This window comes from Parambassis ranga, chromosome 15 (assembly GCF_900634625.1).
Source record: "Parambassis ranga chromosome 15, fParRan2.1, whole genome shotgun sequence".
NCBI lineage: Eukaryota > Metazoa > Chordata > Actinopteri > Ambassidae > Parambassis > Parambassis ranga.
This window is the reverse complement of record NC_041035.1, coordinates 4225473-4252251: the sequence shown is the minus strand read 5'-3', so window position 1 is coordinate 4252251 and position 26779 is coordinate 4225473. Positions and strand designations below refer to the sequence as shown.

The window sequence follows — 26779 nt, the reverse complement described above, 5'->3', positions numbered from 1 at the left end:
ATCTGTATCATGGTCTGACACTGCCGTTAGTGTGTGTGTGTGTGTGTGAGAGAGAGAGTGAGGGGCTTAAACAGGCATCTGCCACAAGCCTTGATAACAGACCAACACTCCAGTTACATCCCAACGCTCTAATTATACAGACTAATCCAACAATACAATGCAGTGTACACAGAGCATTAAGCTTTTAAGTACACATGGATGACAAAAGAATACACAGTATGGCTACAACAAAGAGCCTTAAATGCATGATCAATAGATGCAACAGTTAGCTAACCTTTCAGTAGATTTATTTTCCAAAGTGCTGATCAGAAACCTTCCTTGTAGGCTTGTGCAAAATCGTATCGTGTGCAATTAATCGTCAGAAAAACTGTCATCGATTAATATTTGCCACTTATCGATTATGGCGATAAGTGCTTCGTCATGATGGCACATATCGTGTGCAATGTATGTCACCATCACCCGCAAGCGCGCACATGTGAGCCCACAATAACAATAATTGCGGAAGGCAGTGGTATTCAGAAATGATGCGGAGCAGCACCTTCCTAACAGAGGTTCAACGTCTGTCACCATAAGCCGGAGTCCGAAGAAAGCGCAACAAGGCCATGCGTGGCACTATATACTACAGTGTATATACAGTGTATATACAGTATACAGTGCGCACATGCATTAGGTCTGAAGCGTGGAGCGTTGGTTGTTACCATGGTAACTGATGTTTGTTGTTATTAAAAGAATTGGAATTGGAAAATTCCACTCAGCCGAGAAGCCGCGGTGCTCCTTATGACCAAACTAAGTGTAACAGGTTGATTTGCACAGACATACATTTAAATGTGGAACTGTCCGGTTTGTTTGTTGTTTGACACATTTTTTAACTTGAATTAATCACGGATGTGACTTTTCTGGACTTATTTGTTGAATATATTTGATTAATATTAATGTTGATATGCACTGCTCTGTGACCTAAGGATACGGATTTGATGGACAAAGTTACTTTAAATGTTTGCTTCATTATTATTTTGAAGCAGTTTGTGCATCTGTTATCAATACATATTTCAAACATGGCTGGTTGGTGCCTAATCACTACTTACCAGCTTAACCTGTTAGAATGAAGGAGTTAACTTGACTGATGATTTGTCGGTATCATTTTAGAACAATGTGGTGGTTTAGAGTAAAAAACATGTAAGTGCAATTGTCATCAATTAATCATCAAATTAATCGTTATTGGCTAAATGCCACGATTAATTGATTAATTTTTTTTGCCAGTATCGCCCAACCCTACTTCCTTGTACTTCCCACAATTTCTTCACGGTTACAAAAGGTGTGATTACTCAGTTGATTTGCTTTTTTTCTGCAGTTTACCTCCTCAGTGTTCAGTTACCAGTTCTTACCAGCGGCTGAGTATTGGTAGTGTGAGTTTATTTTAGATTCAGACTTTAACTAGAAATGTGATCGCTTTTTTCTCTTGTTTAAAAAATGAAGAAATTTCCTGTAGATACTCTGCTGCTTCTGTATTCTTTCAGTTGTCGCTCTGAAAGTGTGTGCCTGTGTGTGTTTGTGTAGGGTGGGCTTTGTTCCTCTGACCTAGTTAAGCTGGTTACTTTGTCCTCCCACTCAGATGATAATGGGGCACACACACTTCGCAATACAGCCTTCAGTCAGGACAATTTGAAAATAGGCTCTGTCAAAGTGTCCACATACATTAATTCTTTCTAAAAGGAGACATGCCTTTCAATATATATTAATACCAATTAAAGTTAATCAGTTAAAAAACTAAAGTTTTAAGATTTGGGACCGGATTCTTTAGCAGAATGTCATCACTCAGTAACTAAACCTCTGTTTACACACCACATGAAAAAAGTCAGCAACCCACACATGCACTCGCACAACCTCACTAAGTCCTGGTTTGTTGCAGTGTGTGTCACATTAGTACCATGGGTTGTCTGCTGGCCACAGCGATATAGAAGGGGGACAGCAGATCTGGATCTGATTAACATACTTCTACTAGGGCACACATAGCGGTGCTGAGCAGAGGTTCATTTCATTCATTTTTATAATTTGGACCTTAAAAATACATTTGACCTTCTAAGTTATCTCAAATATTGAATGTTTACAAACATCTAAAAACACACTACAGTTTCAGTTTGTAGTGCCTAAGAGAAACAGTGACTTTAAAAAGACTCCAGTGGGGCTTTTCACAGACCAGCAGTAAAAACTGGTGTTCACTGTGGTCAGCTCCCAAGTGAGAATGTTTGTAAATGAGTCAGTGTGAAGCAGAGTGGTTTTTGGAAAGAAATGACTGTGCTCAGGCAGCCTGCCCTGCATAATAAAGGAAGGAATCAGAATACACCATGACAACAACAGGTCAACAATCGTTTTTATGTGGACTCTAATTTCAAAACATGGTTGTAAAGGTGAGTGTAAGTTCAACTTTCAGATTATCGCAACTGTAATCTTTGAAGGCTTACTCGGCTGAGGAACAAATAGACACTCACAACTTAAACATTAGAAGGCAGCAGTTTGTAACATTAACTCCAGACTTTGCTGGAATTGTTTACTCTAGCTGAGTCTGTGTACTGTATGAGCACCTCTGGCAGGTGAGGTGAGCTCACACATCATTTGGTTCTTTTAACTTGCTGTTAAGCATCCAGTTACAAGGCTCACCAGCGAAATGCTGTCAATGTGGTTTTATTACTAAATAAGTTTTGTTGTTTTATAGACCAATTTAATCCTCATGAGGTGAGATAATCAGAACAGACATCCATTTTTCTGCATGTTTCAGGTGTTGTGTAGTTCCAGAAGACTGAGTGAACCATGGCACAGTTCCCAACTACATTCACAGGTCAGTATGTGTGTACCGCTATATTACATTTCCCTTAGGAGGTGTCTCCAATGAGTATTCAGCTACATGGTTACCATCACTTCTTTGTAGTATTCCACAAGTCCATTAGAAGACAAACCACAGCTTCTCAGAAAGCCACAAGTCAGATGATAGCAAAACAAACACTGCCCCTCAAACATGGATCAAATTGGTGCTTTCCTACTTCCGGCCTTTGAATATGTCTAAAATGTTTAATACTTTCACAGCACAATCAAATAATAAAGAATCTATAATCAAGTCTATGTAAATATTGACCTGACATTTGTGACTGGAAGAATCGAATTATGATCTTCAAGATGATTCCCACTCCTTCATAAATAAAACAAATGCGTGCCTGTTATTCCTTTTACGACTGTTTGGCATAAATCCAACGCCGTAACGTAAAGGCTACTGAGTAGGCAACAGTGTTTAAAGGAAATACATTCCTATCAGACTCAGCAGCAGTTATTCTTTACGTTAGAAAATGAGTCATCATGATTTACTTAACATGGACATTGCCAGTACACGGTACTGAATGGACTGTTAGTTGGAATTGAACTTATCTGTTTTGTCAGTAAAGCTGACTGAAGTCATTGTAGTGGCTGTGTAATATGCTCTACCATAAAATATCCATCTATCCATTCTTACTTTATTACTTAATGACTCTGTGTGTTCCCATGTAAGAGGAACAGGAACTGAAACTCATGACTAACACATTCTTCTCATGTCTTAATTCTCTCCCTGTCTTTGACTTTGTCCTTGGCCTTCATGGTTGTGACGTACATGTGTCTTTGTGTTTTTTTTAATGTGTGTGTTAGGTCCAGATGTGTTTCTGATCTCGGTGGATGAGAGAGCCAAACATGATCAGCAATTTCACAGCCTCTCTCCAACTGCTGGGGGTTACATCACAGGTAATAGCTTCTTCCCCTTCCCTCATATTCAGACACCTCACATACCCGTACAGGGCATGATGGGTAGGGTGAGATAAGGGCATGAACAAGGCAAGTGTCACATGGCTTACTGTTGGCTATGTGGGGAACTTGCTGTCCAGGTGTCAAATGTCTGTAATGCTTGATGTGTGTAACAGGAGATGGAATCTGAATGAAGGAAGCAGCACATTGCAAATAACTGCTAAAAATGTACAAATGTGATGTACTTCCAAAAGCAGATGCAGTGTTTATTTTGTGTTTTATTGACTCTTACAGTCTGTGGTGTAACCTTACATCTTGTTTCTGTTTGTCAGGTGACCAGGCCAGGAACTTTTTCCTACAATCAGGGCTACCCCCGCCCATCCTCGCCCAAATATGGTGGGTCACACAGCCAGGAAGGGACTGCTAGCTTACAGCCCGACAACCTAATTATCTCTTTCCATAGCAAAAAAACTATATTACTACTATACTACTGTTATTTCTCTGTGTTCCTGCAGGGCTCTGGCTGATATGAACAGTGATGGCCGCATGGATATTCATGAGTTCTCTATCGCCATGAAACTCATCAAGTTAAAACTCCAGGGTCACCCCCTGCCCCCGACTCTTCCTCCCAGTATGAAACAACCCCCACTGCCTTTACCCCCACAGACTGGCTTTGGTGAGACTGAGCGTGTGCTGTGAAGGTTGCTGTTGCAATGCTTGTTTTCTAAGTACAGTTTAATGTCATAACAGTGATGTAATCCTTCGTTGGTCCTGTGGCAACTTCATGTCACCACTGTTGTGTGTTCGCTGGTAAAACACTGCAGATGCATTTCATAAGGATGATGATGTCAGTCTTTCTTTTGCAGAGGTCATATAGAAAATGTTTGCCCCTCACAACTCTGCCTACTGTGCGTTTAGTGCTAATCAATATAGTTATAATGCAAACACATAAAGTAATATTGCTGTCCTTCAGATGTGCACTGCAGCTCTCACACTCCATTTATGTAATGGTTTGATAGACTCTTTGCAAGAAAAGAAAATGTCTGATCTGTGCTGTTATTTTGTTTCTCCAGGCATGCCACCCATGGCTCCCATTCCAACTCCTCTGCCGGGCGTGCCCCCACTCCCCCTGCCTCCTCTTCCTGTTGGGGTGTCTCCCCCACTTGTCTCATCTGCGCCGCCTCCCCTCCCACAGCCCATTGCAAATGGAGCTCCTCCCACAAGCATGATACAGCCCATCTCAGGCTTCTCCCACCCAGGTAGCACAGCAACACAGAGGAAAGCACCATGTGTTCACATTCCACTTCTTAGCTTCTATTTACACATAATATACAGTTATATTTACATGTTAGACAGTTGCATGAATACTGACTGCTGCTCATATTATAAGCAGATCAGTGTGGTGTTGTAAAGTTAGAGCTTTTTAAAAAATGTTTTAAATGTTCTGAATTTTAAAATGTACAATGTTCTGTCACCTTTAGCTCCTTCTGTCAACAAGTCCTCATCATTTAACCGGTCCAGTACCAAATTACAGAAGGGGCCCTCATTTGATGCCGCTGGGTAGGTCAAAGAATCCTGAATGTCAGCTTTCATATAAAAGTGGTTACATCTTTTTAAGCTAGCATCATAGCCCTAGCTTTTTATGTTGTAGACTCTGTTAGAGCTTATTTTTCTGTTATTCATTCCAGTAGTCAGCCTCCCTCTGATTGGGCAGTTCCTCAGTCCTCGAGGCTGAAGTACAGACAGCTTTTTAACTCCCATGACAAGATGATGAGCGGACATCTCACTGGTACTAACATGTTAATATATGTTATCATAATATGTCGTATTTGTCTCAGCATTTTAGTTCCTTTGAATCTAATGTGCGTCTGTGGTTCAGGTCCCCAGGCTCGTACTATCCTGATGCAGTCCAGTCTTCCCCAGACCCAGCTAGCCACGATATGGTCAGTATTTCGAAATTCATCCATTCGATCTTATCAAGATGACTATTTCCTCACATATGATTTTCGTCTCCTCAGGAGCCTATCAGACATCGATCAGGATGGAAAGTTAACAGCTGAAGAGTTTATCTTAGCTATGCACCTCATAGATATGGCTATGTCAGGGTTACCGCTCCCTCCTGTGTTACCACCAGATTACCTCCCACCATCATTTAGGTAAGGACTGTAATGAATCCCTCAAAAGCTAGTGACAGTAACAACTTGAGAAATTTGTCACATACACAGTTGTGCATCGTACAATACATAGTGAACTGTTTGTATTGTTTATATTGAACCGTTGTTTACATAAACTTCAGTAAGTTACTGTGTTCCTTGTGTGTGTGATGCCACAGCATTAAAGGTGATTTGTTGCTCACATGATGTGTGTTAAAGGCGTGTACGAAGTGACAGTGTTCAGTCAGACCAGAAGAGCGTCCAGGAGGAGGCAGAGGAAGAGGCAGAGAGCATTCAAGACAAAAAATTACCAGGTGTGTTGACCTTGTGTGGAACTGTGTGGTTCTATAATCTATTCTGATTAACAAAGATAACTTCTAATGTAAAACCTTCAGGTACAGTTAGTGTTACTGTACTGCTTTGTGTGTACAAGCAGTACGGGTGCCTGTATTTTTTCTTTTAGGTATTTTCATGTCTGTGATCTATTGGCTGCATACAAAGCATTAAACTGCCTTAATTGTCAGAACCAGTCTTTAGGATGCAAAGGGAACCACAGTCTGTTTTTTTCTGTTATGTGTTTTTGGCAGTTTTATTTAAAACAGACTAGGTTGTTTGTTTTGTTTGTATCAATACTATTATACTCCATGTTTCTGACCACAGTGACGTTTGAGGATAAGAAGAGGGAGAACTTTGAGCGAGGGAACCTGGAGTTGGAGAAGAGACGTCAGGCTCTGCAGGAGCAGCAGAGGAAAGAACAGGAGAGGCTGGCTGCTCTGGAGAGGGAGGAGCAGGAACGAAAGGTACACAATACTGACCATTTCCATACAGTATGTAATTTGAATTGGTGATGTTTATGGCTTGCATATAAACCCATAAAATATATGGTGCTTTCACTGTACCAGCCACAGTCTCCTGTCTCAGTATTTGTTCAAATTTTGTTTTTAAAACTAGAAGGAAATAAAAATTAATTGGGGAAAAAATAAAGGCTGTTTATTCTGCCAGCTCATATGTTTGTTTGTGTTACAGGAACGCGAGCGTCTGGAGCAGGAGAGAAGACGACAACAAGAGCTTGAAAAACAACTGGAGAAACAGAGAGAGCTGGAGAGGCAGAGGGAGGAGGAGAGACGCAAAGAAATCGAGAGGAGAGAGGTAGCGGAGAAAACGATTTCCATGCATCTGCGTTTTAATTGAAGAGTTTTGGTTGAGCTGCTGCAAACTTATAATTACATCTGCTGCAGACAACTTAGAAGCCTTTCAGCACACTCCTTAAATCTCAGCTCTTCCAGTAAGAGCCTAATTTACACCTCTGAGGCAGATGCCTTGTTGTGTATAATGAAGTGTGTACTATATGACTGCAGCCTGATGTAATACTCAATCTTGTGTAAGTTTAGAATGCAGTTGCAGTTTTAGGAGCTGTAATATAGTGTTGTGAAATTCAATTTCTCCTTCCAGGCTGCTAAGCGGGAATTAGAGCGCCAGCGTCAGTTGGAGTGGGAGCGGCAACGTCGCCAGGAGCTTCTGACTCAAAGAAACCGGGAGCAGGAAAGCATAGTGCTGCTCAAAGCCAGAAAGAAGACCCTGGAATTTGAACTTGAAGCTCTGGTAATCAAAACTATACACCAGCACCTGTGAGAGTAGTAGACATGTAGTGTTACATCATATCATTTGGAAATACTAAGGGAGAGAATTCATTGAGTAACTGAAGTGAAGCAAAGGCCAGCGAGTGTATGTATTAAACATATTTACATCCGATCACAGAATGACAAGAAGACTCAGTTGGAGGGTAAACTGAAGGATGTTCGGTTTCGTCTGTCGGCTCAGAGGAGAGAGGTGGAGCAGACCAACCAGACCAGAGAAACGCGCATTGCAGAAATCACACTGCTACAACAGCAGCTACAGGTGTTCTAAACAAACACAACCCCCTCAGGTTCTGCCATTCGTCTTATCACTTGAGAAAGTGGTGTGTCATTTTCTGCTGTTCTGTTCTGGTTGTGTACAGGACTCCCAGCAGTGGTTAGGGAGGCTAATTCCTGATAAACAGAGTCTCAACGACCAGCTGAAGCAGGTTCAGCAGAACAGTCTGCATCGTGAGTACTACATATTAGAATTTGAATGAAACCAAGAGAAATGTTTGGTTTATATACATTTTTATTCTGTGAATAATGAGCTTTTGGCATTGCTAACTGACTATTTAACCTGACAGTCTTGTTCTGCCCTTCTCTCTCTCTCTGTGCATTTAGGTGATAGTCTGTCGTGCCTGCAAAAAGCCGTTGAGCAGAAAGAGACGAGCAGACAGCAGCTCAGAGAGCAGCTGGATGCTGTGGAGAGAGAGACCAGGGCCAAACTGCTGGAAATAGACGCTTTCAACACCCAACTGAAGGTAAACTGCTAATGTAGTAACAAGTTATTTAAGGACAGGAGAGGACAGCTATGTATACCCCAGGAAATACCTGGTTACACAATTATGTAGTTTGACTAATAAGCAAAAAAATTCATTAACTAATCTGACAGGATTGATGTATTAGGTACACTTAAAATTAGGGATGTCCCGATCTAATCATGTGATCAGGAATCGGGCCCGATTACGTGATTTCAGACTCGATCGGAATCGGACATTACCTCCCGGTCAGGACTCGGATATATATTTATTAGGTGATTAGAAGTTAACGCCTTCGCTGCAGGGTGGCTCTGTGTCCTGTAGTGTAGGGGTATGACAGTTGCTTTTGGTGCGAGAGGTCCGGGGTTCGAGACCTCGATGAGCTGCTGCGTGTGTGAAATCTCCCAATGCGGTGGCAGAGACACACAACCACACAGGTTTTGGTGCAATGAGTGCCTTTATAGAGTTGGATCGGGACTCGGTATCGGCAGATACTCAAAATCAAATGAGTTAGACTCGGACTCGAGGGCAAAAAAACCTGATCGGGACATCCCTACTTAAAATGAAGCTGTAAAAGATATGGCTTCAAAACAGTTATATTGACTAATGTTTTACACACAACAGGGTAGCAGACATATGTTTTTTTTTATCAAGGAAAATGCAAGAGCACTTTACATTTTCACACACGTGGGCTTCTTAACTTGTGAAAGCTAAACTTTAAAAATTTAATTTAAGTTGCACTTAAATTAATAAAACACTCACTATCCCACATTATTTGTCTAATAAGGTAGTGGTATGTCTGCCTGTAAATGTTATAGATCTGTTTAACTAAACCTCATTAAGTATTTTGCTAACACAGTAATTTTTTCCTTAATGATGTCCTGTCTCATCCCTCAACTCCATTCTCACAGCTTATCAGTGAAATATAATTGTTAATGTTTCTGGTTTTTGTATTTGTAGCTTACTTCTGCATCTGTGTTTGCGTTCATGTTAATGTGTTTTTACATGCAATGATGTGGTTTGGTAAACGTTGAGCTCTACACAGGAACACAGGGTTGCTGCTTAATGTAAGTCAAAGATGGAGCAGTCTAAGTTTCCTGGAGAAACCTTTCTTCTTGTTTTGTTAGACAGAGAGTTAGTCCTGGGGTCTACTGCAACATGGATGAAAGTTGTTACAGTAAGATGAAGGACGAGTAGGAAAGGGAGGAAAGAAGAGACAGCACAGACCACAGTAAACTAATTTTTCTAATGGCTAATCTAATGAAACTGGCTCTGAGCTTTATTCAGTGCAGACAACAGTATACAGTGGTTTAGAAAAGCAAAGCAGCTTTCCAATGACAGCAACCGTTTGGATGATTATTTTTCTTCAGAGTAAAGTGCCTCTATGTCTCAGTGGTGTAAGTTTTTGCTGAACACAGGCATTGACCACTGAGATTTGAACTGTTTGACTATACTTCCTTACACTTCCCCTTTCACACCACTTTTTCTCCCTGAAATCTTCTCTCGTTACACTGCTGTACTCTCATCTGTCCTCTGCACCCACTGGGACTCTTCATCCGCAATGCTGCCTCTACTCGCTGTCCATGTCTATACTTGTTCCTGCTTTCCATTCATTTTCCTCCCTATTGTATTCTTGATTTAATCCACATAATAAACCCTTCCTTCTATATTTTCTACTCCTTTTATTTTATCTCCTACACTGGCCTTTTGCTCCCTTGCCAATGCCAGTCTCTGTGTGAGTTCTATGCCAACCACTGTGCCAGGATAGAAGCCCTGCGACGCCAGCTTCAGGAGGAACAGAGAGGGAGACAGGTAGAGCACACTGCCACTGCTGGACTGGGGTGGTACTGCAGCTGGGATTATACTCTATTATATAAAATATCTTAATCTTTCAATAATCTTTCTGCTGTTAATGGCAGACCCATCTGGATTTGCATTTGGATTGGACTGCACTATGTTAAAAGGAGTTACATATAAAACACTGTTCACCCTCTTGTCTACTAACATGCCAGCTACAGATGTTTTCGTCACTGTAGAAGACGTTGCTGTCTATCACAGACATACCAGACTTTTGTAAAGACTGGCCTGTGGTAAACATGTATGCTGCACTGTGCTGCCCCCGCCAGGCAAATAGATGCATTGCAGCAGTTTGAGGCCTCACTGTTATTGTTAAAAACAAAACTCACACTGATGTTATGGTTCTTGTGTGTTTTCTAATCTCAGATATATGCAGGTTTGCAATGCTAATCCAGAACAAATAAGTGCTTTCTTGATGAAACTACTAACAAAGGAAATTTAAACAGTAACAGTAAACTCCTCACATCCTTTGTTAACTATGGAACATTGGCTATTAATTAATATAGAATATAAGAAGCTAAGATTATTGTCTGTTATCCATTAGTTTAGATGAATAAAAAAGACAGATCAGGCTTGCTGTGTGCTGCGCTTCATAGGCTGCCAGCTGGGCTGTTGCCAGCCTGTTTTTGTAACACTGAATATTTACAGTTGTAACAGCACATTAGTCATTACAGTGAATCACACAGCCTCTCCTTATGAGTCTCTCTTTTTGTTAAAGCTCTAAAAGGAAGTGAAGTAAAAAAAAACACAAAAACAAATCTAATGCTGAATTATGAAGACTCAGACATGAACATTTATGAACTGTCCTGTGTCCACCATCGTCCACAGAGCTCTGAAATAAACTTGCAACACATTCTATCTAAAACATTAACTCTATGCATGTATGTCTGTTGAACTGTTGTGTGTGTGTGCGTGTATGTGTGTGTTTCAGCACCAGGAACAGGGACAGCTACAGGAGTGTGTGTCAGCCGTCAGAGTGTGTCTGGCTCGGCTAGACTACGTTATAAAGGTCCATGCAACAGTCCAGCTCTCTCTCTCCTGACCTCACTCTGTGTCTTTCTCTTTCTCTCTAACCTTATATTCTTTTCTCTAATCTCCTTCTTTGCCTTATCTTTTATCATTCTCCCTCTTTGTCTTTCACTCTGTAAATTTCTTACCCTCTCTATTCTTTTTTTTGCTAAGGTGGTGTTAGCTTATTACTTATCCACCTGTCTAGTTATGCTCCCATAGTTAACACCGTAGGCTAGGGCAGCAGGTGTTCTTGATCAAGTGACTTTATGCTGGGCTGCTTTACTAGATTACTACATTACCTGTATGCTACCAAATGATGTTTCAGCCAGACAAGTAGAAGTGTATCAGGCTACTATGCTGATAACACAGACTATACATGAATGAATGAATGTGTGTGTGCGTGTAGTCCTTTGTCTCCTCCACTTCCTGTTGCGGGTATTTTTGTGTGGAGTTATGCTCCTGTGTCAGTCTCTCCTCTCTGACTGGTTTGCCTGTTTCTCAAGGTTTTCTCATGTTGGTTGTTTGGCTGAAACACGACAGCTGCCTTGTGTTGTTATAGTAACAGTATGTTCTAATGGCACAGCTGGTTGTCATGACTACACAGAACTGCCCCCCTGCCTCCACCTCTGCACACCCTCAAATCCACCCACTTCAACCCGTCCTTTTTTTTTATTATTTTATTTTTTTTTATTTACTCTAACCCTTACCATGAACAGACTGTGGCTCATGCAAGCTCCGCCCCATCACCTGAGAGCCCGAGAATTTTGGGCTGAGTCTGTGCCAACTTCCAGTAGTGACAAAATCCCTCATTCCAGTGATGTCCCTACCCCAAAAAGATTTTAAAAGTAATCCCTAAATTTACTTAATACCTAACATCAATTTTGCAGGTTGTTTGATATTTATTCTCTTCAGTCATTGGGATCACATTGAAAGGCTTTGAAAGTGCTGGACATCTGTTTATGCATGCCAGCTTAAGCTGCTCAAGAGTCACAAGAGTCAGTGGTTTAAAATCCTGTTCAGACAGAATCTGCAGAGAACAGGGGGAAAAGGAAGTGACTGTCCATGGTGAAAACATTGGCGGAGATGGAGATGGTCTTACTGGATTCCCTGTCACTCATTGGCTGCTTGTTGCATTTGTACAGGTGATGCAGTCAGGATTTGTGTCTCACCCTCCCAACCAGTATGTAGCACCAGTGGAAGAATCAGAAGAATTTCAAAGCAATAGATTCTTATTTGAGTATTTTTGAAAATTTATGTTGATTCTTTTGTCATTTTGGAGTACATAACACTGTTACCAGCAGGGTCATTCTTTGCCCCAGTGACACTGTAGAAGGGGCGGAGCTTGCCTCAATCACCTGACTAATACAGACTTGCTGCTGCTGCTGGTGTTGTTGTTCTTGTTTGTTGTCGATGGAAACCCATAGCAACCAACCCTCTGCTCCCACTTCCTCCTCATTACTGTTCCTTCCTGTATCCCGTGATGCTTTGCAGGAGCTGCGGGAGATCCACAGCCGGCAGCAGAGACAGAAACAGAAGGAGCTAGGGGGAGACACAAACTCACAGTCTCTCATACACACCCAGAGCGAGAGAAAATCTGTGGAGTTGCAAGAGAGCAGGTGAGGTTGGGATCAAGGGTATGGATACATTTTAAAATACTGTATAGGTTTTGCTTTATAATATGAAAATACCTCTTGCCACAGATTGTCGTCAGATGAAGGTGTCACCTGGCGGGATGAAGCACCAAGCTCTGCTCCTAAACCTCCCAGCCCGCCCTCCGTCTCGGCTCCCCATGCCTGGCTGAACAGGGTGACACAGGAAGAGGAGGAAAGGAGGAGGAGAGGAATGGAGGAGGAAGAAGAGGGCAGGAAAGGAGCAGGATCGATAGAAGAGAATGAGGAAGAGGGCAGGGGGAAGATGGACATGCAGGATAAACTCAACAAGCTGTTCAGCCAGCCAGCTGACCCCTGGGCTTCAGCAGGTGTGTTAAATAGCAGATTGTAATAGTGAACTTTAGATTTTAGTCTGTGTGTCTAATATATATATCTTGTCTATCTTTACTTAAAGTGGAGAAGGCTCCAGGTCCCAGTCTCTTTGACCAGAAGGTGCCAGTTAGTAGCTTTGACCAGCAGCCAGTGAAGGTGGTCTACTACAGGGCCCTATATCCATTTGATGCTCGTAGCCATGATGAGATCAGCATCACTCCTGGAGATGTCATCATGGTATGCACAAACATCTGGAGCCTATACATAGCTCAGAGAAAATGATGCACACAAATGACTTCACCTGCTGTCACTGATAACTCCTCCTTTTGTCCCTTTGACTCTGTCTTCTGCATGTGTATGACTGCGTGTTGTGTGTATTAACTATTTCCTCTCCTCTCTGCTGTGCAAACTGAAGGTGAAGGGGGAATGGGTAAGTTCTTGCCCCCCCCCATCAAGTGTTGTGCCTCCACCAATCACAAGCCAGAACGCTGTCATGGGTCCATCTCATGTCATCTTCATGTTCATTCATTTGGCAGTGGATGGATGTTGGCTTCTTTTTCTTTTTAAATCAGAAATGCTGCAAATCATGGTTAATGTGAAAAGGTGTGGATGTGTTTAAGAAATGCAAGGGTTCACTCACACATTTCTGCTTTGTGAAAAGTGCTATTTTATTATTTCTTTAATGTTTTTTATTTAATAAACTAGCTTCCCATTTTTGTTTTAAACATGTTACACATTTAACTCTACTTTCAAATGATGGAAACTTAGCATTAGCTATGAGTCGATTCAATAAATATAACGCAAAATGTATAATACCCTTGGTGGGCATGCCACATATACAAGTGGAACCTATACAAAGGACTGATTCGTCTCTGAACAGCTGTTGTGGCCTTTTGTTGTTTACGCCTCATCTCTGTAAATTACCACATTAGGGCGCCCCTCTTGCCTCAGTCCCATCCTAACCCTGCCTCTCTGCTCTGATAGGTGGATGAGTCCCAAACCGGTGAGCCCGGCTGGCTGGGAGGTGAGCTCAGAGGACGGACAGGATGGTTTCCAGCAAATTATGCCGAGCGGATACCTGACAGCGAAGCACCCATCAGCCTGCGCACCGCAGCCACAGCTACACCCACGTCAGCCCAGCAGCCAATCACTACACCCCCTCCTCCCTCTGGACACGCCTCCTCCTCCACATCATCTGCTAACAGTAACTGGGCTGACTTTAGCACTACGTATGTGATGTTGATAAAATCAGAGTCCGATTAGTGAACATTGACAGTTAGTCTTTGTCTCATTATATGACTCATTTATTTTGTTTCCTTGATGTATTTTCAGCTGGCCCTCTAACACAGCTAGCCAATCAGATAGCGAGGGTTGGGACGCATGGCCAACCTCTTCCTCCAGTCAGAATCCTTCTCTGAGTGTTCCATCAGCTCAACTACGGCAACGATCCGCCTTCACACCTGCAACCATGACTACAGGCTCCTCTCCTTCTCCTGTGCTGGGACAGGTAACGAGTTGATGAAGCTTGTTGTAAATTCTGCCCATTTAGGCAAAAAACAGAATGATTTTTCCACAGCCGATCATGATCATGACTCTGAGATGGAATAATTGTTTTTAATTAGGGAGAGAAAGTCGAGGGTCTTCAGGCTCAGGCACTGTATCCCTGGAGGGCCAAGAAGGACAACCACCTCAACTTCAACAAGAACGAGGTAAATGTCCAGTGACCTTAACTTGTGTCGTAAGTCCAAGTGGTGGTTTGGTTCATGTGCGTTGGTCTCTTTTTGGTGAATTCTGTGTAATTTTGCTAATATTCTTCTTAATCCAGATAATAACAGTGTTGGAGCAGCAGGACATGTGGTGGTTAGGTGAACTTCAGACTGGACAAAGAGGCTGGTTCCCCAAAAGTTATGTCAAGCTCATCTCTGCCACCATGCCGCCTCCTCCAAGTGCTTCAGTAAGAGGCAAAAATAGCAGGTAGGTTAAAAAGCTCACATTTAGGACTTTCCTGCAGGAAATGCTGTCACTTCGCAGATTACAGTTGGGTCAGAATATAGCATGATTTTGCCCCTGTTGCTGACTTTTGGAGTTAGAACTTCTGGGATTAAATCCCTGTTTGTCACATGATTCAGTTCTATCAGTGGAAGTGCAGCCACAGATATATGGAGCCAAATCGGGGTCATAAGTTTTGTTAACCTGAAAAAATAAAATTCATTCAAACACTAAAACTTGAAACTGAAAATTTATGTTTTGATGTTGATTTTTTTCAGTTCAAAATTTTTTTGGAATCAACTTTGAAATTCTTTTGAATAAATAGTTTATTTTCAGGTTTCATGTCAATAATTATTTTCATATTTACCATTTTATTTTTTAAGTTTCAGAGTTTTTGTTTTCAGATTCAAATCTTAATTTTTTACAGTTTCACATCTTGTTTCTTCAGGTTCAAATCTTTTTTTCAGCTTCAGATTTACTTTTCAGGTTCAAATCTTTTTTTCAGCTTCAGATTTACTTTTCAGGTTCAAATCTTTTTTTCGCTTTCGCCTCTCCTTTTTTCACCTTTGAGGTTTTGACCCTGATTTTGCGGGGGGGTGGGACATGGGTGTGGCCTGCTGAGTGACAGCAGGACAATGAACGCTGAGGCAGAGCGTGCTCTGGGCTGAGGCCTTAGCTCGGCCATGGTGCCTTCAGGGAACATCGGACGTGTGGTCAGTTAAACTCAACATGCGCTATCTATCGTATTGACGTGACTGGCTGCAAAACACTGACACCAGGCAAAGTTGTAGACAGTGTTGCATCAAAAGGGAGAATATTAATAATTTGTGGAAGCGATAAGACGCTAAACATATCATGCAGGCCTCCTGGCGGACCCTGTAAGGAACTATCGGCTGGCTGTCACTCTCTTCCTGCTCTGTGCACCAGAGAAGTAATAAGCGTCAGTGCTGAGTTACAGCGAGACTCAACTGGTGAAAACACCGAATACGTTCAGCGTTCATTGTCCTGCTGTCACTCAGCAGGCCACACCCATGTCCCACCCCCCGCAAAATCGGGGTCAAAACCTCAAAGGTGAAAAAAGGAGAGGCGAAAGTGGAAAAAAGATTTGAACCTGAAGAAACAAGATGTGAAACTGTAAAAAATTAAGATTTGAATCTGAAAACAAAAACTCTGAAACTTAAAAAATAAAATGGTAAATATGAAAATAATTATTGACATGAAACCTGAAAATAAACTATTTATTCAAAAGAATTTCAAAGTTGATTCCAAAAAAATTTTGAACTGAAAAAAATCAACATCAAAACATAAATTTTCAGTTTCAAGTTTTAGTGTTTGAATGAATTTTATTTTTTCAGGTTAACAAAACTTATGACCCTGATTTGGCTCCATACAGATAGGACCATAAAGTGGATATGAAGATGGGCAACATGATCACATTTCAGCTGAAAATCAAATGAGTGTTGCCATCTTATGCTGCATGTAAGAACGTGCACTGTATGACCTTGACATAGAGACATATTAGAAGGTGGGGCTTTGCTGACAGCATAACTAATGAATAGTGACAGAACAGCAGTTGCTAATTATATTATTATTTGAACCTAACTCTAAATCTGGTTACTAAAGATTGGTGTGATTTCTAAAGGGAAATGTGAATTTAATGGGCTTTATTTTACTTGTTTGTGTCTGTCCTTCTCTAAGTGAATCTGGAATATCAGAGAGCCCACCCAATGGGAAACGTCCCTCCCCTTCTCCAACAAAACCTTCTGATTCTGGAGAAGGTAACAGACTAAGACACAAATTCATACATTTTTAGTCAGGTGAATGCTTTTCATTGACTGTATCCACATCCTTTTTTCAGAATATGTGGCCATGTACACCTACGAGAGCAACGAGCAGGGTGACTTGAGTTTCCAGCAAGGAGACATCGTCATGGTGACCAGAAAAGAAGGGGATTGGTGGACGGGCATGGTTGGGGGAAAGACTGGGGTCTTCCCATCCAACTATGTAAAACCACGGGACTCAGCATCAGAGGTGAGAGCTCAGGAAGTACACATTAGATCAAAGCAAAAGCGTTTTGCAAGAGTTTTGCAAGTTTTTACAGGTTGAAAATAATTTTCCTTATGATTTATAATGTAAATTTCTGTCTGTAGTCTCTGGGACCAGCAGGGAAGACGGGCAGTCTTGGGAAAAAACCAGGTGAGCCTTCTCTATTATGCTATTCTAGCTCAGCTGCAGTAGCCCAAACTGTACTTCCAACTGTCGGTGTCAATTGTTAAATAAAAATATATCACCAAAGCCTGGTGTTGTCTCATCAAACCATTACATTCTTTATAAACAAAGTCTGGCTGATTTGTGTTTCGACTGGATCTTTTCATGCAGCTGTTGCAGGAGCAGAACTAACTACATCTTCTTTTTGTCCTTCATCCTTTCAGAGATCGCTCAGGTGATCGCCCCCTACAGTGCTACAGGAGCAGAGCAGCTGACACTAGCTCCAGGACAGCTAATTCTCATCAGGAAAAAGAACCCAGGGGGCTGGTGGGAAGGAGAGCTCCAGGTACACAAGAAATTATAATACATAAAAAAATTTTATTATCTCTAATAACTACTTACTAATAACTACTACTGTGTATTTGTATATTTTCCAGGCGCGAGGGAAAAAGCGCCAGATTGGTTGGTTTCCAGCCAATTATGTGAAGCTGCTTAGCCCAAGTACCAGCAAGACAACACCCACAGAGCCAACCCCTCCTAAATTAGCTCCTGCCAGCACAGGTACACAGACATGCAAACAAAGCCGTACAGTTTCCAATTCCTTTAAAAATCAGTTGGTTGTCCTGGAATAAACTAAAACTGGTACATCTGAAACAATTGATTTGTAATTACAAGAACTAGAGAAAACCAAAAGAAAATCAGACAGTAGAAAAGAAAGCTAACTTGTTGGCACGCCTTACTAGGCAAACCAAACAGGGGTACTGACATGAAACTCAATTACCGGTAACAAGAGAATAGTTTTTCAGTCATTTATACTGTACAAGACACTTCACTCTAAGTTGCTCACAAACACTTGGAGTACTTCAAATAGGGAGAAAAGACGGTTATATAAATATACAACTTTTTTTTTCTAATGCTTGAAAATAAAATATTATTTTGTCTCTTTTCCAGCTGAAAATGTTGACTGTGTTCCCATCTTATCTGTCTTTGGTCCTGAAGCGCTGTGTCAGGTGATCGGCATGTACGACTACGTGGCACAGAATGATGATGAGCTGGCCTTCCAGAAGGGTCAGGTGATCACAGTACTCAACAAGGATGACTGTGATTGGTGGAAGGGAGAGCTCAATGGGAGGGAGGGTCTGTTTCCCAGCAACTACGTCAAACTCACCACAGATACTGACCCGAGCACGCAGTGTGAGTACACACACACACAGTCAAGTACACACACTCTCACCTCTAGGGTGGATTACAAAATACATTCAAAATGAGCATAACAAAAACATAATGTGAACGCAAAGTAGTGTAACACTTATACACCGAAACACTCTCACCACACACACACACCCCAGAGCCAGGTGTGGAGATGCTGTCCCTCTCTCAGTCTTTGACCCTGGGCTGGTTTGACCTTTCACTTTCACCTTGCCACTCCTTTGGGCCTCTTTGATACCTTCCCAGTCATGCGCCACCTCTGGATGGTGTCAGTGTGTCTGTATGGTGTGTATGTGCATGCTTGTGTTGCAGGCATCCGTGTACAAGTGCCCCCCCTCCCTGCATGTGTACCTTCAGCATGATCCACCATAGAATTAGAGATCGTGGAGCGGAGCAACAGACTAAATTCGTGTTTATAACAACAGTGTCCCACAGTATTAATTACTTTTTATTGTTGACAAAAAAGGACCACAGCAACTGACAAACAGATGAACCTATGTTTTTAATATAAAACAAATATTTACATATGATTATGTTTTAAATTCCTGCAACTCACCCTGCCAATAGATTAGAGATGCAGAGCTGCTTACAGAAAATTAAATATTATTTAAATATTATTATAAATTAAAAGAGTTATTCATTGGTAAATTAGTTGGAGGAAATAATAAATAAAAAATAATTGAGTAATTAAATAATTCAAGTGTATAAATAAATTATAAGGTAAACTGATTAGATTTTTGTAGTATTTTTTTGTTTTGTTTTTAAACTTTATTTTTGTTTGTGTGTAGTTTAGTTTAAAGTCTACATGAAATGGAAAATTTTACCACTACTACTACATTACCATGCATCATGATCTGGCCAAGCAATGGCGAAAAAAGTAATGTGGAAATTATATAATATAATAAACGGTGAAAAACATGACTGTATTGATCCTATTAAAAACATCAATCCAATAAAATGAAAACTACTGCACTACAGTATCAGCTTCAGCCACTAAATCTGACCGTCAGAGTGGCCTTGGCCCTCTCGTGTTTATAGTAAACCTTTAGCAGTTTAATAGGGACTTATATTAAATAGTACAAGAAATTGCTGCTCGCTCTAGATCCTCTATTTCTATGTTAGGTTAGGCCACACCTCCACACTCTCTGTCTTGCTGCACGCTCCACCCACCTAGCACCCAACTGGTTGTTGTTGTTGTTGTTGTTTTGTTTAGTTGTTTTTGTTGATGTTGTTGTTGTCGTCCTCTCTCTAGGATCATATCATTACCCAGAACCCCCCTCTCCTCAAAGCCCTCAAAGAGACCCACTAGGCCACGCCCACTAGGCCACTCAACCAATGGGACAGCAGCAAGAGGTCACATGACCCGGAAATGGCGACTCTCCACCAGTAGAAGCCAGAGAGAGAGACAGACAGACACACAGACAGACTGTAACGTTAAAAAATAAAACACCCAGTGGTGGCGAGAACTCTGTCTATGCATGGCTCTGACTGGACTTGGCCAAACTCTGTTTATCTAAGGCTCTGGCTCCAAACAGCACTGTTTAAGAGATTTGGAGATCAGTAGTCAGGACTCCTCTCTTCCTTTCTCCTGTTAATTTTTCTTCTTCTCTCCTCCTCCATCTTGTCTTCTTCTCTTTCTGTTTCATCTGTCACTGGTGTTTAGATAAGGAGTGAAGGGAGAACTGAGGAGAACAGAGACTATTGAGCTCCTTTCTGATTTACTGATGCTCATGTTTTGACTGGATTACAGTGACTGTACACTCATACCCATACACACACGTACATATTAACATCCAGCCCTATGCTAGCGTGGAAAAGTGGATAGTGGGTCATTTTGTGGCTTTTTGGGAGATCATTAGTCGCTCAGCTGATCCCCTCCCTCTTCTCTTTTTTATTTTTCATTTTTTATTTTTTTATTTTTTTTTAACCTCGCTGCAAACAGCTTCATTCACCTGTCAGTCAAAAGCGCTGGCTCCACGTCCTCACTAACCCCTCCCCTCCCACAGCTTCACAGAAAGACCCACTATCTGCCGGAGGACAAGTCTCAATATTAAAGTTTACTTTCCTCTCCTTAATGCCAAAGACTCCTCTCTCCTCCCCCTTCTCCCTTTGTTCCCCGCTCAAAAGGAGATAAAGGAGAGGAGAGCAAATGAGGCAGTATTGAGATGTGTCCTACAGCAGCTAAAGGCTGAGTTTCAGCCCACATCATGCAGCCTTCTGTGGCTTTCCAGTTAGTTTCAGCCATGTTCCTCTGTCACAGAAGGAGGCAAAGCAGCTGGAGTGAGACTCAGCCATGCTGTACTTTAACTGCTTAGCGTACCAGCTAATCAAATGCTCAAGAAAAACAACATGGTACAAAGAGTCTGGAGAATAAACACCAAGTTACAGTGACACTGTTTTTATCAATAGTAGGTAACAATCTGAATATGTATTAACTTTAAGTGATTTTTTTTTAATGTTTTTTTGTTTACATGTTTATTGTTTTGTCTGTTGCTACGCAGATTGGATGTTGTTGTTTAGAGGTATACCAAGATGTTGGACAGATTTGGTTCTGAATAAGCAGGGGTGGAAGGATTTACCACAAAAGCTCATGGCCGTTATCAGATCTTTGAATCATTCCAGTTAAAAGAACAGTTTGATATTTTGGTAAAGTCGGGTGGTGATGAGCTTCGATTAGCTAAGTACACCTTTAAACAAGATCCAGTGTGTACAGCTATGCTAATCAATTTACATCCACACGAGAGGGGTCGTTTTTCCCAAAATGCCGAACTACTTTTTCAAAACTCTCTGCTGTCTTTTGTGGCGGCTCAGTTTTAAAGTTACATCCTTTTTTGAAGTTCTTCTTCTCTCATACAATAAGAGTCCATGCAGAATCCTTTCACCCCTACTCAATCTTAAAAAAAGGACAGCGTATTGTGACACAAATCTGATGTCCACATCTTCACAGTGGATCATTTTATCATATTACTGAATTAGTAGGGACAGTACAGGAGCATACATGCAGACAGCACAGCCTCACTTTGAAACAAATTTATATACTGTATATTACCAGTTACCATGGTGACATACACCCCCGTGTATCTCTGCCTTTCCTTGTGTTTGTTCGCATAGCAACAGACTAGTATTATAGGGGTTGCCATATCAAATTTGTATTGTTTTGTTTTTTGTTGTTTATTCAGTTGACAGTATTGTGATTTTAATGTTTACCCTCAGAAACACAAACGATGAACAAAATGATTGAACTACACAACTTTTTATACAACAAGCAATAGAGTTATTAATATTATTAACCTGCTTGGATCCCATCGGCTCCTCCTCAGCGTGTCAGTATTGGAGGTTAAGCTCTCTGATTGGTTGACGAGTCGAGACCATTGGTGTTTTAACAAACTGGTATTATTTTGGGAGTATTTTTTTTTAAATTACAGATGAGGAATAACGTCGTCATCAGTTTGGTAACCGATGGTCAAGACTTCGTCAAGATGTATTTTAGAACAAAGACCCACCTGGACCTGAGCCACATTCTGCCTCATCTACTTGTTACTGCATGCTTCTCATCTGCAGCCATCTCCATTACCGTTAGCATTATTTCATCATTTCTGAATGTGCAGGGGGAATATGCACATATTCTTTATTTTATGGTGCAGCCCAAACTTTTTTAACCTTTGTGTCTTTTATTATTTTTAACTTCACACACAGTAGAAGTGTGGCTCTGGTCTAGTTTGGTTTGTTTGAAAAAAGAAAAGAAAAAGAAAGAAAGCTCTGTATGATCTATACTTAATCTAATGAATGGTGATAACAGCTTATGCAAATGGGTATAAATTGCAGCTCTGATGAATGAATGGATTAACAGCCAAGCCAAATGTAACCAGACTGCACTTGGTGTCAGTACGTGCATGAATGAGTGTGTGAAGCATGAATGATCAATTTTAATGGACATGAATGGTCAGGTGGATACATCAGAGAATGAAAAGGATACTTGAATGAATGGATGAATGGAATGTACAGAATGTTAGCATAGTGCTGATAGATAAAATGTCCTGACGTTTTATTGGTGGAAATTTTGATGAAGCAGTGAATCTGATGATTAAACACTCTGAGACAGACCGCAGTCAACCAGCCTCCTTACTCACTCACTCACACTGTAAATATTTCTATTAATGCTGCATTACTTGAATTTGTTAATGTAATATGCAGTTCTTGTGCCCCCTGGTGCGCAAACAGAGTAATGTCACTTTAACGCAGGAAAAGCAAGTTTTCTTTTGATAATCTGAGCTCACAAAAGTCATAAACAGCTCAATCAGTATTTTTCTGCCAGGTGCTTTCAAAACAAAAGCAGGAAATGGGAATTTTGTGAAACTATAAAATGATCGCAAATGGTCTGACAGGTTTTTGAACCAATGACAAATTTAGATACACATAACACAGACTGACAGACTCTTGACTTAAACACTCCTACTGAGCTGACTCCAAATGACCCTATGTTGACCTCAGGTATGTATGTATTAATGCAATGTATTATTAAAAGGTATCTTTTTCTGTGTTCACTCCTTACAGGTTTGATTGAGAAACTTTGATTGACAGGTGTATTTTGTGTGTGTGTGTATTTGCACTACAGGGTGCGCTGACCTTCACCTGCTGGACATGCTGAGTCCGATGGAGAGGAAGAGGCAGGGGTACATCCACGAGCTGATCGTCACAGAGGAGAACTACGTCAACGATCTGCAGCTCGTCACAGAGGTGAGACCATAACCTCCTATAGGAAGATACCTTTATCTGTACGCAGCACATGAAGTAAACAACTGGTGTGTGTGTGTGTGTGTGTAGATCTTCCACAAACCTCTGTTGGAGTGTGAGCTGCTGACGGAGAAGGAGGTGGCAATGATCTTTGTCAACTGGAAGGAGCTCATCATGTGCAACATCAAGCTGCTCAAGTAAGAATGAATGTGCTGAGGTCATACAGACACTTAGTGTTATAACATTAGAGCATATGCATCAGATACACATCAGTAAACACAAACCAAAGTATCACTTGCGTCAGCCCAGATGGTTAAATGCACAGTTCTGCTGCTTACTTGATATGACTAATGTTACTTAGGGATGAGTAATATTCCATATTTTCCCTAAGCCTTTCTTAAAGTTATTTTAACATATATAACTGGATAATCACATTTTTAGTGTTAAAGAAATACCAATGCAGCAACTGTGTTAACAGTATTAGACACAAAAATCCTCCACACTGCACACACGCTGGTCTCTAAATAGCGACATCATTTGTGATTCATCTGCTGAATTCTACTGATATGACTATTTGATTGGCAGATGGCTGATACTTGTGTTAAGGCCAATATCTGTTGATTATAATGTGTGTCTATAGTCTATATATTTACAATTTACACAGATATCACTGAGGTTTGGAGCCCAGTGTTGTTGTTTCAGGTGTTATTGACCAACTCTTTCCCTGCAGGGCTCTGAGAGTGAGGAAGAAGATGTCGGGCGATCGGATGCCAGTGAAGATGATCGGGGACATCCTGACCAACCAGCTTCCTCACATGCAGCCATACATCAGGTTCTGTCTGCCGTCTGTGGTGGATCACGTATTGAGTCAGTCTGGAAGGTAATTAAGTCTCTTCTTTAAATACATCAATCTCTTCTTGTGTTCAGGTTCTGTTCGTGTCAGCTCAACGGGGCAACGCTGATTCAACAGAAGACTGACGACAACCCTGAGATCAAAGACTTCCTCAAGGTACAGGAATCTATCGAACCCTTCCTGAAAACAGTCAGTCAGGTTTTAACAGGCAGACTAAACACCCTTTCTAACTGTCTCTCTGTCAGAGGTTAGCCATGGATCCCAGGTGTAAGGGAATGCCTCTGTCCAGTTTCCTGCTCAAGCCCATGCAGAGAGTCACACGCTACCCGCTCATTATCAAAAATGTATGTGTAAACGAACACGTGAAAAATCAAGACATTGTGCAGTTTTGGTATTTCTGATGAATATGTGTGTTATTGATGGCAGATTATAGAAAACACTCCAGAGTCTCATCCGGACCACAGCCATCTGAAGGCGGCGCTGGAGAAAGCAGAGGAGCTGTGCTCACAGGTGGACACACAAAAAACACACACACACACACACTCATTACTTAGAAATGGTTTTACCTCTGTATGGTGGCCTGATTAGGACACATCACTGTACATTTGTTTACCTTTGTCCACCCTTTGCATTTAAAACGTTGCCTACTAAAAACATCTGGGAGACACACACAGAGCTTCTGCAAAGTTATTAGATGTGTGTGTTTTTTCAGTGTGTGTTTGTATGTTCTTAGGTGAATGAGGGCGTCAGAGAGAAGGAGAACTCGGATCGTCTGGAGTGGATTCAAGCTCACGTTCAGTGTGAGGGTCTGTCAGAGGTACGGAAACAGCAGCTCACAAGGTTACATAAAAACTGGAAAATAAATGTTTTGATTTAAATCTCTCACAGTTAGATTATACCACTCTTTCCCTCTGTTTCCTTCAGCAACTGGTTTTTAATTCCGTCACCAACTGCCTGGGTCCCAGGAAGTTCCTCCACAGTGGGAAGCTGTTCAAAGCCAAGAGCAGCAAGGAGCTGTACGGCTTCCTGTTCAACGACTTCCTGCTGCTGACACAGGTGAGTTGGACATGGAAGCACCTGTTTCCCCTGTCTCTAAATCCATCTTTCATTTGAATTTATACACTTTTATTTTGAAAGGGCCTTTATGAATGAAGTCTTTCCTTCTCGCAGGTTACCAAACCTCTAGGGTCATCAGGCTCCGATAAAGTCTTCTCCTCAAAAACACACCTCCAATACCGCATGTACAAGACGGTGAGATTACACACACAAACTGACACACACTCACACACACACACACTCACACACACACTCTTTCCTGCTGTATGAGCTGGAGTGTTTGTGTGCAGTTTTTACACCGCATTTTGAGACCTACAGCTTTTCGCTGAGTCTTTTTAAAATAAACACACCTACATTTAAAGTATGTGCAACCTCTCTGTGACCCCTAGTAACCAATATGTCTTGTGTGTTTCAGCCCATCTTCCTAAATGAAGTGTTAGTGAAGCTGCCAACGGACCCATCAGGAGATGAACCTCTGTTCCACATCTCTCACATAGACAGAGTTTACACACTCAGAGCAGAGAGTATCAATGAAAGGTAACGTGTTTCTCCACTGCTGAGAAAATCCAAAACGATGCGTTTCCTGAAAAGTTCCGGCAGTCAGAGTCCAGCTTCACATCACCGTTTCTATCTCAAAGTTTGCATTTGCGTGTTTTTGCAGAACGGCGTGGGTTCAGAAAATTAAGGCGGCTTCAGAGCTTTTTATTGAGACGGAGAAGAAGAAGAGGGAGAAGGCGTATCTAGGTACCTGTCCCCACCAACACAGACACTAGAGCTCTAGTAACGAACGAACGTCAGCTTATTGTTTCATGAGAATCATCATTAACCCGCCTGTCTGTGTGCCTCAGTGCGTTCTCAGCGGGCTACAGGTATCGGCAGACTGATGGTCAATATTGTGGAGGGAATCGAGCTCAAACCCTGTCGCTCCCATGGTACGTACACGCCTGTCACTGACAAATGTATCGTTACTATCTATACTAAGTAAATAAATGACTTCTTCTTGATTTCATTATAATGTCTGTGCTTCCAGGAAAAAGTAACCCATACTGTGAGGTGACCATGGGTTCCCAGTGCCATATCACAAAAACATTACAGGTACAAATCATGCTGTGTCAGTCGCCAATATTTTGTAACCCTAACCCTACATTTTATTTTGTGGCTGTGCTAAATGAAAGGAGTGATAAATACAAAATAGTAGTCTAGTAGTCAAATACTATGTCATTGTTTCTAAGATTTTCATAATGTATTAATTAGCTTCATGCTTAGTGTTTAATTATTTACAAAGAATAGACATCCACAGAGCTTTTAGGATTAATTATCCTCTGTTCTAACTGCAGAAATGTGAATGTTGGCTTCTGTTTGTGGATGAGATTCTTCAAAATGTTGTTGTCTCTCTCTGCAGGACACCTTGAATCCTAAGTGGAACTCCAACTGTCAGTTTTTTATAAAGGACCTCGAACAGGACGTCCTCTGTATCACTGTGTTTGAACGAGACCAGTTCTCCCCTGACGGTCAGTAACATCACCTCTCCTGCAGGAGGCATACATTTGTTTATTATTTTATTTTCATCACCCTCTCGACTGTC

The 26779-nt window shown here is 41.4% G+C and overlaps 1 protein-coding gene across 7 annotated transcripts in view; it reads left to right on the top strand.

The window, feature by feature from the left end:
• LOC114447694 (intersectin-1-like) overlaps positions 1–26779 on the top strand; it is a 33812-nt gene that overhangs the window by 4123 nt on the left and 2910 nt on the right. The window contains exons 2-45 of one of the 7 annotated variants that reach the window (XM_028424088.1): positions 2777–2836; positions 3673–3765; positions 4098–4161; positions 4281–4441; positions 4839–5024; positions 5247–5325; positions 5457–5554; positions 5645–5708; positions 5784–5921; positions 6138–6232; positions 6579–6718; positions 6945–7067; positions 7371–7520; positions 7677–7817; positions 7918–8005; positions 8159–8298; positions 10024–10107; positions 12655–12779; positions 12864–13141; positions 13228–13382; positions 14130–14374; positions 14478–14652; positions 14768–14854; positions 14971–15119; positions 16833–16912; positions 16993–17165; positions 17285–17330; positions 17567–17688; positions 17780–17903; positions 18294–18536; positions 23167–23288; positions 23376–23482; positions 24016–24117; positions 24213–24294; positions 24384–24482; positions 24565–24648; positions 24872–24955; positions 25063–25194; positions 25309–25389; positions 25610–25731; positions 25856–25938; positions 26043–26126; positions 26225–26289; positions 26597–26705. In XM_028424088.1, coding sequence (XP_028279889.1) covers positions 2809–2836; positions 3673–3765; positions 4098–4161; positions 4281–4441; positions 4839–5024; positions 5247–5325; positions 5457–5554; positions 5645–5708; positions 5784–5921; positions 6138–6232; positions 6579–6718; positions 6945–7067; positions 7371–7520; positions 7677–7817; positions 7918–8005; positions 8159–8298; positions 10024–10107; positions 12655–12779; positions 12864–13141; positions 13228–13382; positions 14130–14374; positions 14478–14652; positions 14768–14854; positions 14971–15119; positions 16833–16912; positions 16993–17165; positions 17285–17330; positions 17567–17688; positions 17780–17903; positions 18294–18536; positions 23167–23288; positions 23376–23482; positions 24016–24117; positions 24213–24294; positions 24384–24482; positions 24565–24648; positions 24872–24955; positions 25063–25194; positions 25309–25389; positions 25610–25731; positions 25856–25938; positions 26043–26126; positions 26225–26289; positions 26597–26705 — 5230 coding nt within the window. In that variant the 5' untranslated portion in view covers positions 2777–2808. Of the gene's footprint in view, positions 1–2776; positions 2837–3672; positions 3766–4097; positions 4162–4280; positions 4442–4838; positions 5025–5246; positions 5326–5453; positions 5555–5644; positions 5709–5783; positions 5922–6137; positions 6233–6578; positions 6719–6944; positions 7068–7370; positions 7521–7676; positions 7818–7917; positions 8006–8158; positions 8299–10023; positions 10108–12654; positions 12780–12863; positions 13142–13227; positions 13383–14129; positions 14375–14477; positions 14653–14767; positions 14855–14970; positions 15120–16832; positions 16913–16992; positions 17166–17284; positions 17331–17566; positions 17689–17779; positions 17904–18293; positions 18537–23166; positions 23289–23375; positions 23483–24015; positions 24118–24212; positions 24295–24383; positions 24483–24564; positions 24649–24871; positions 24956–25062; positions 25195–25308; positions 25390–25609; positions 25732–25855; positions 25939–26042; positions 26127–26224; positions 26290–26596; positions 26706–26779 lie in introns of all 7 variants that reach the window. The other 6 variants (XM_028424087.1, XM_028424089.1, XM_028424093.1 and 3 more) reach the window with 6 other exon arrangements.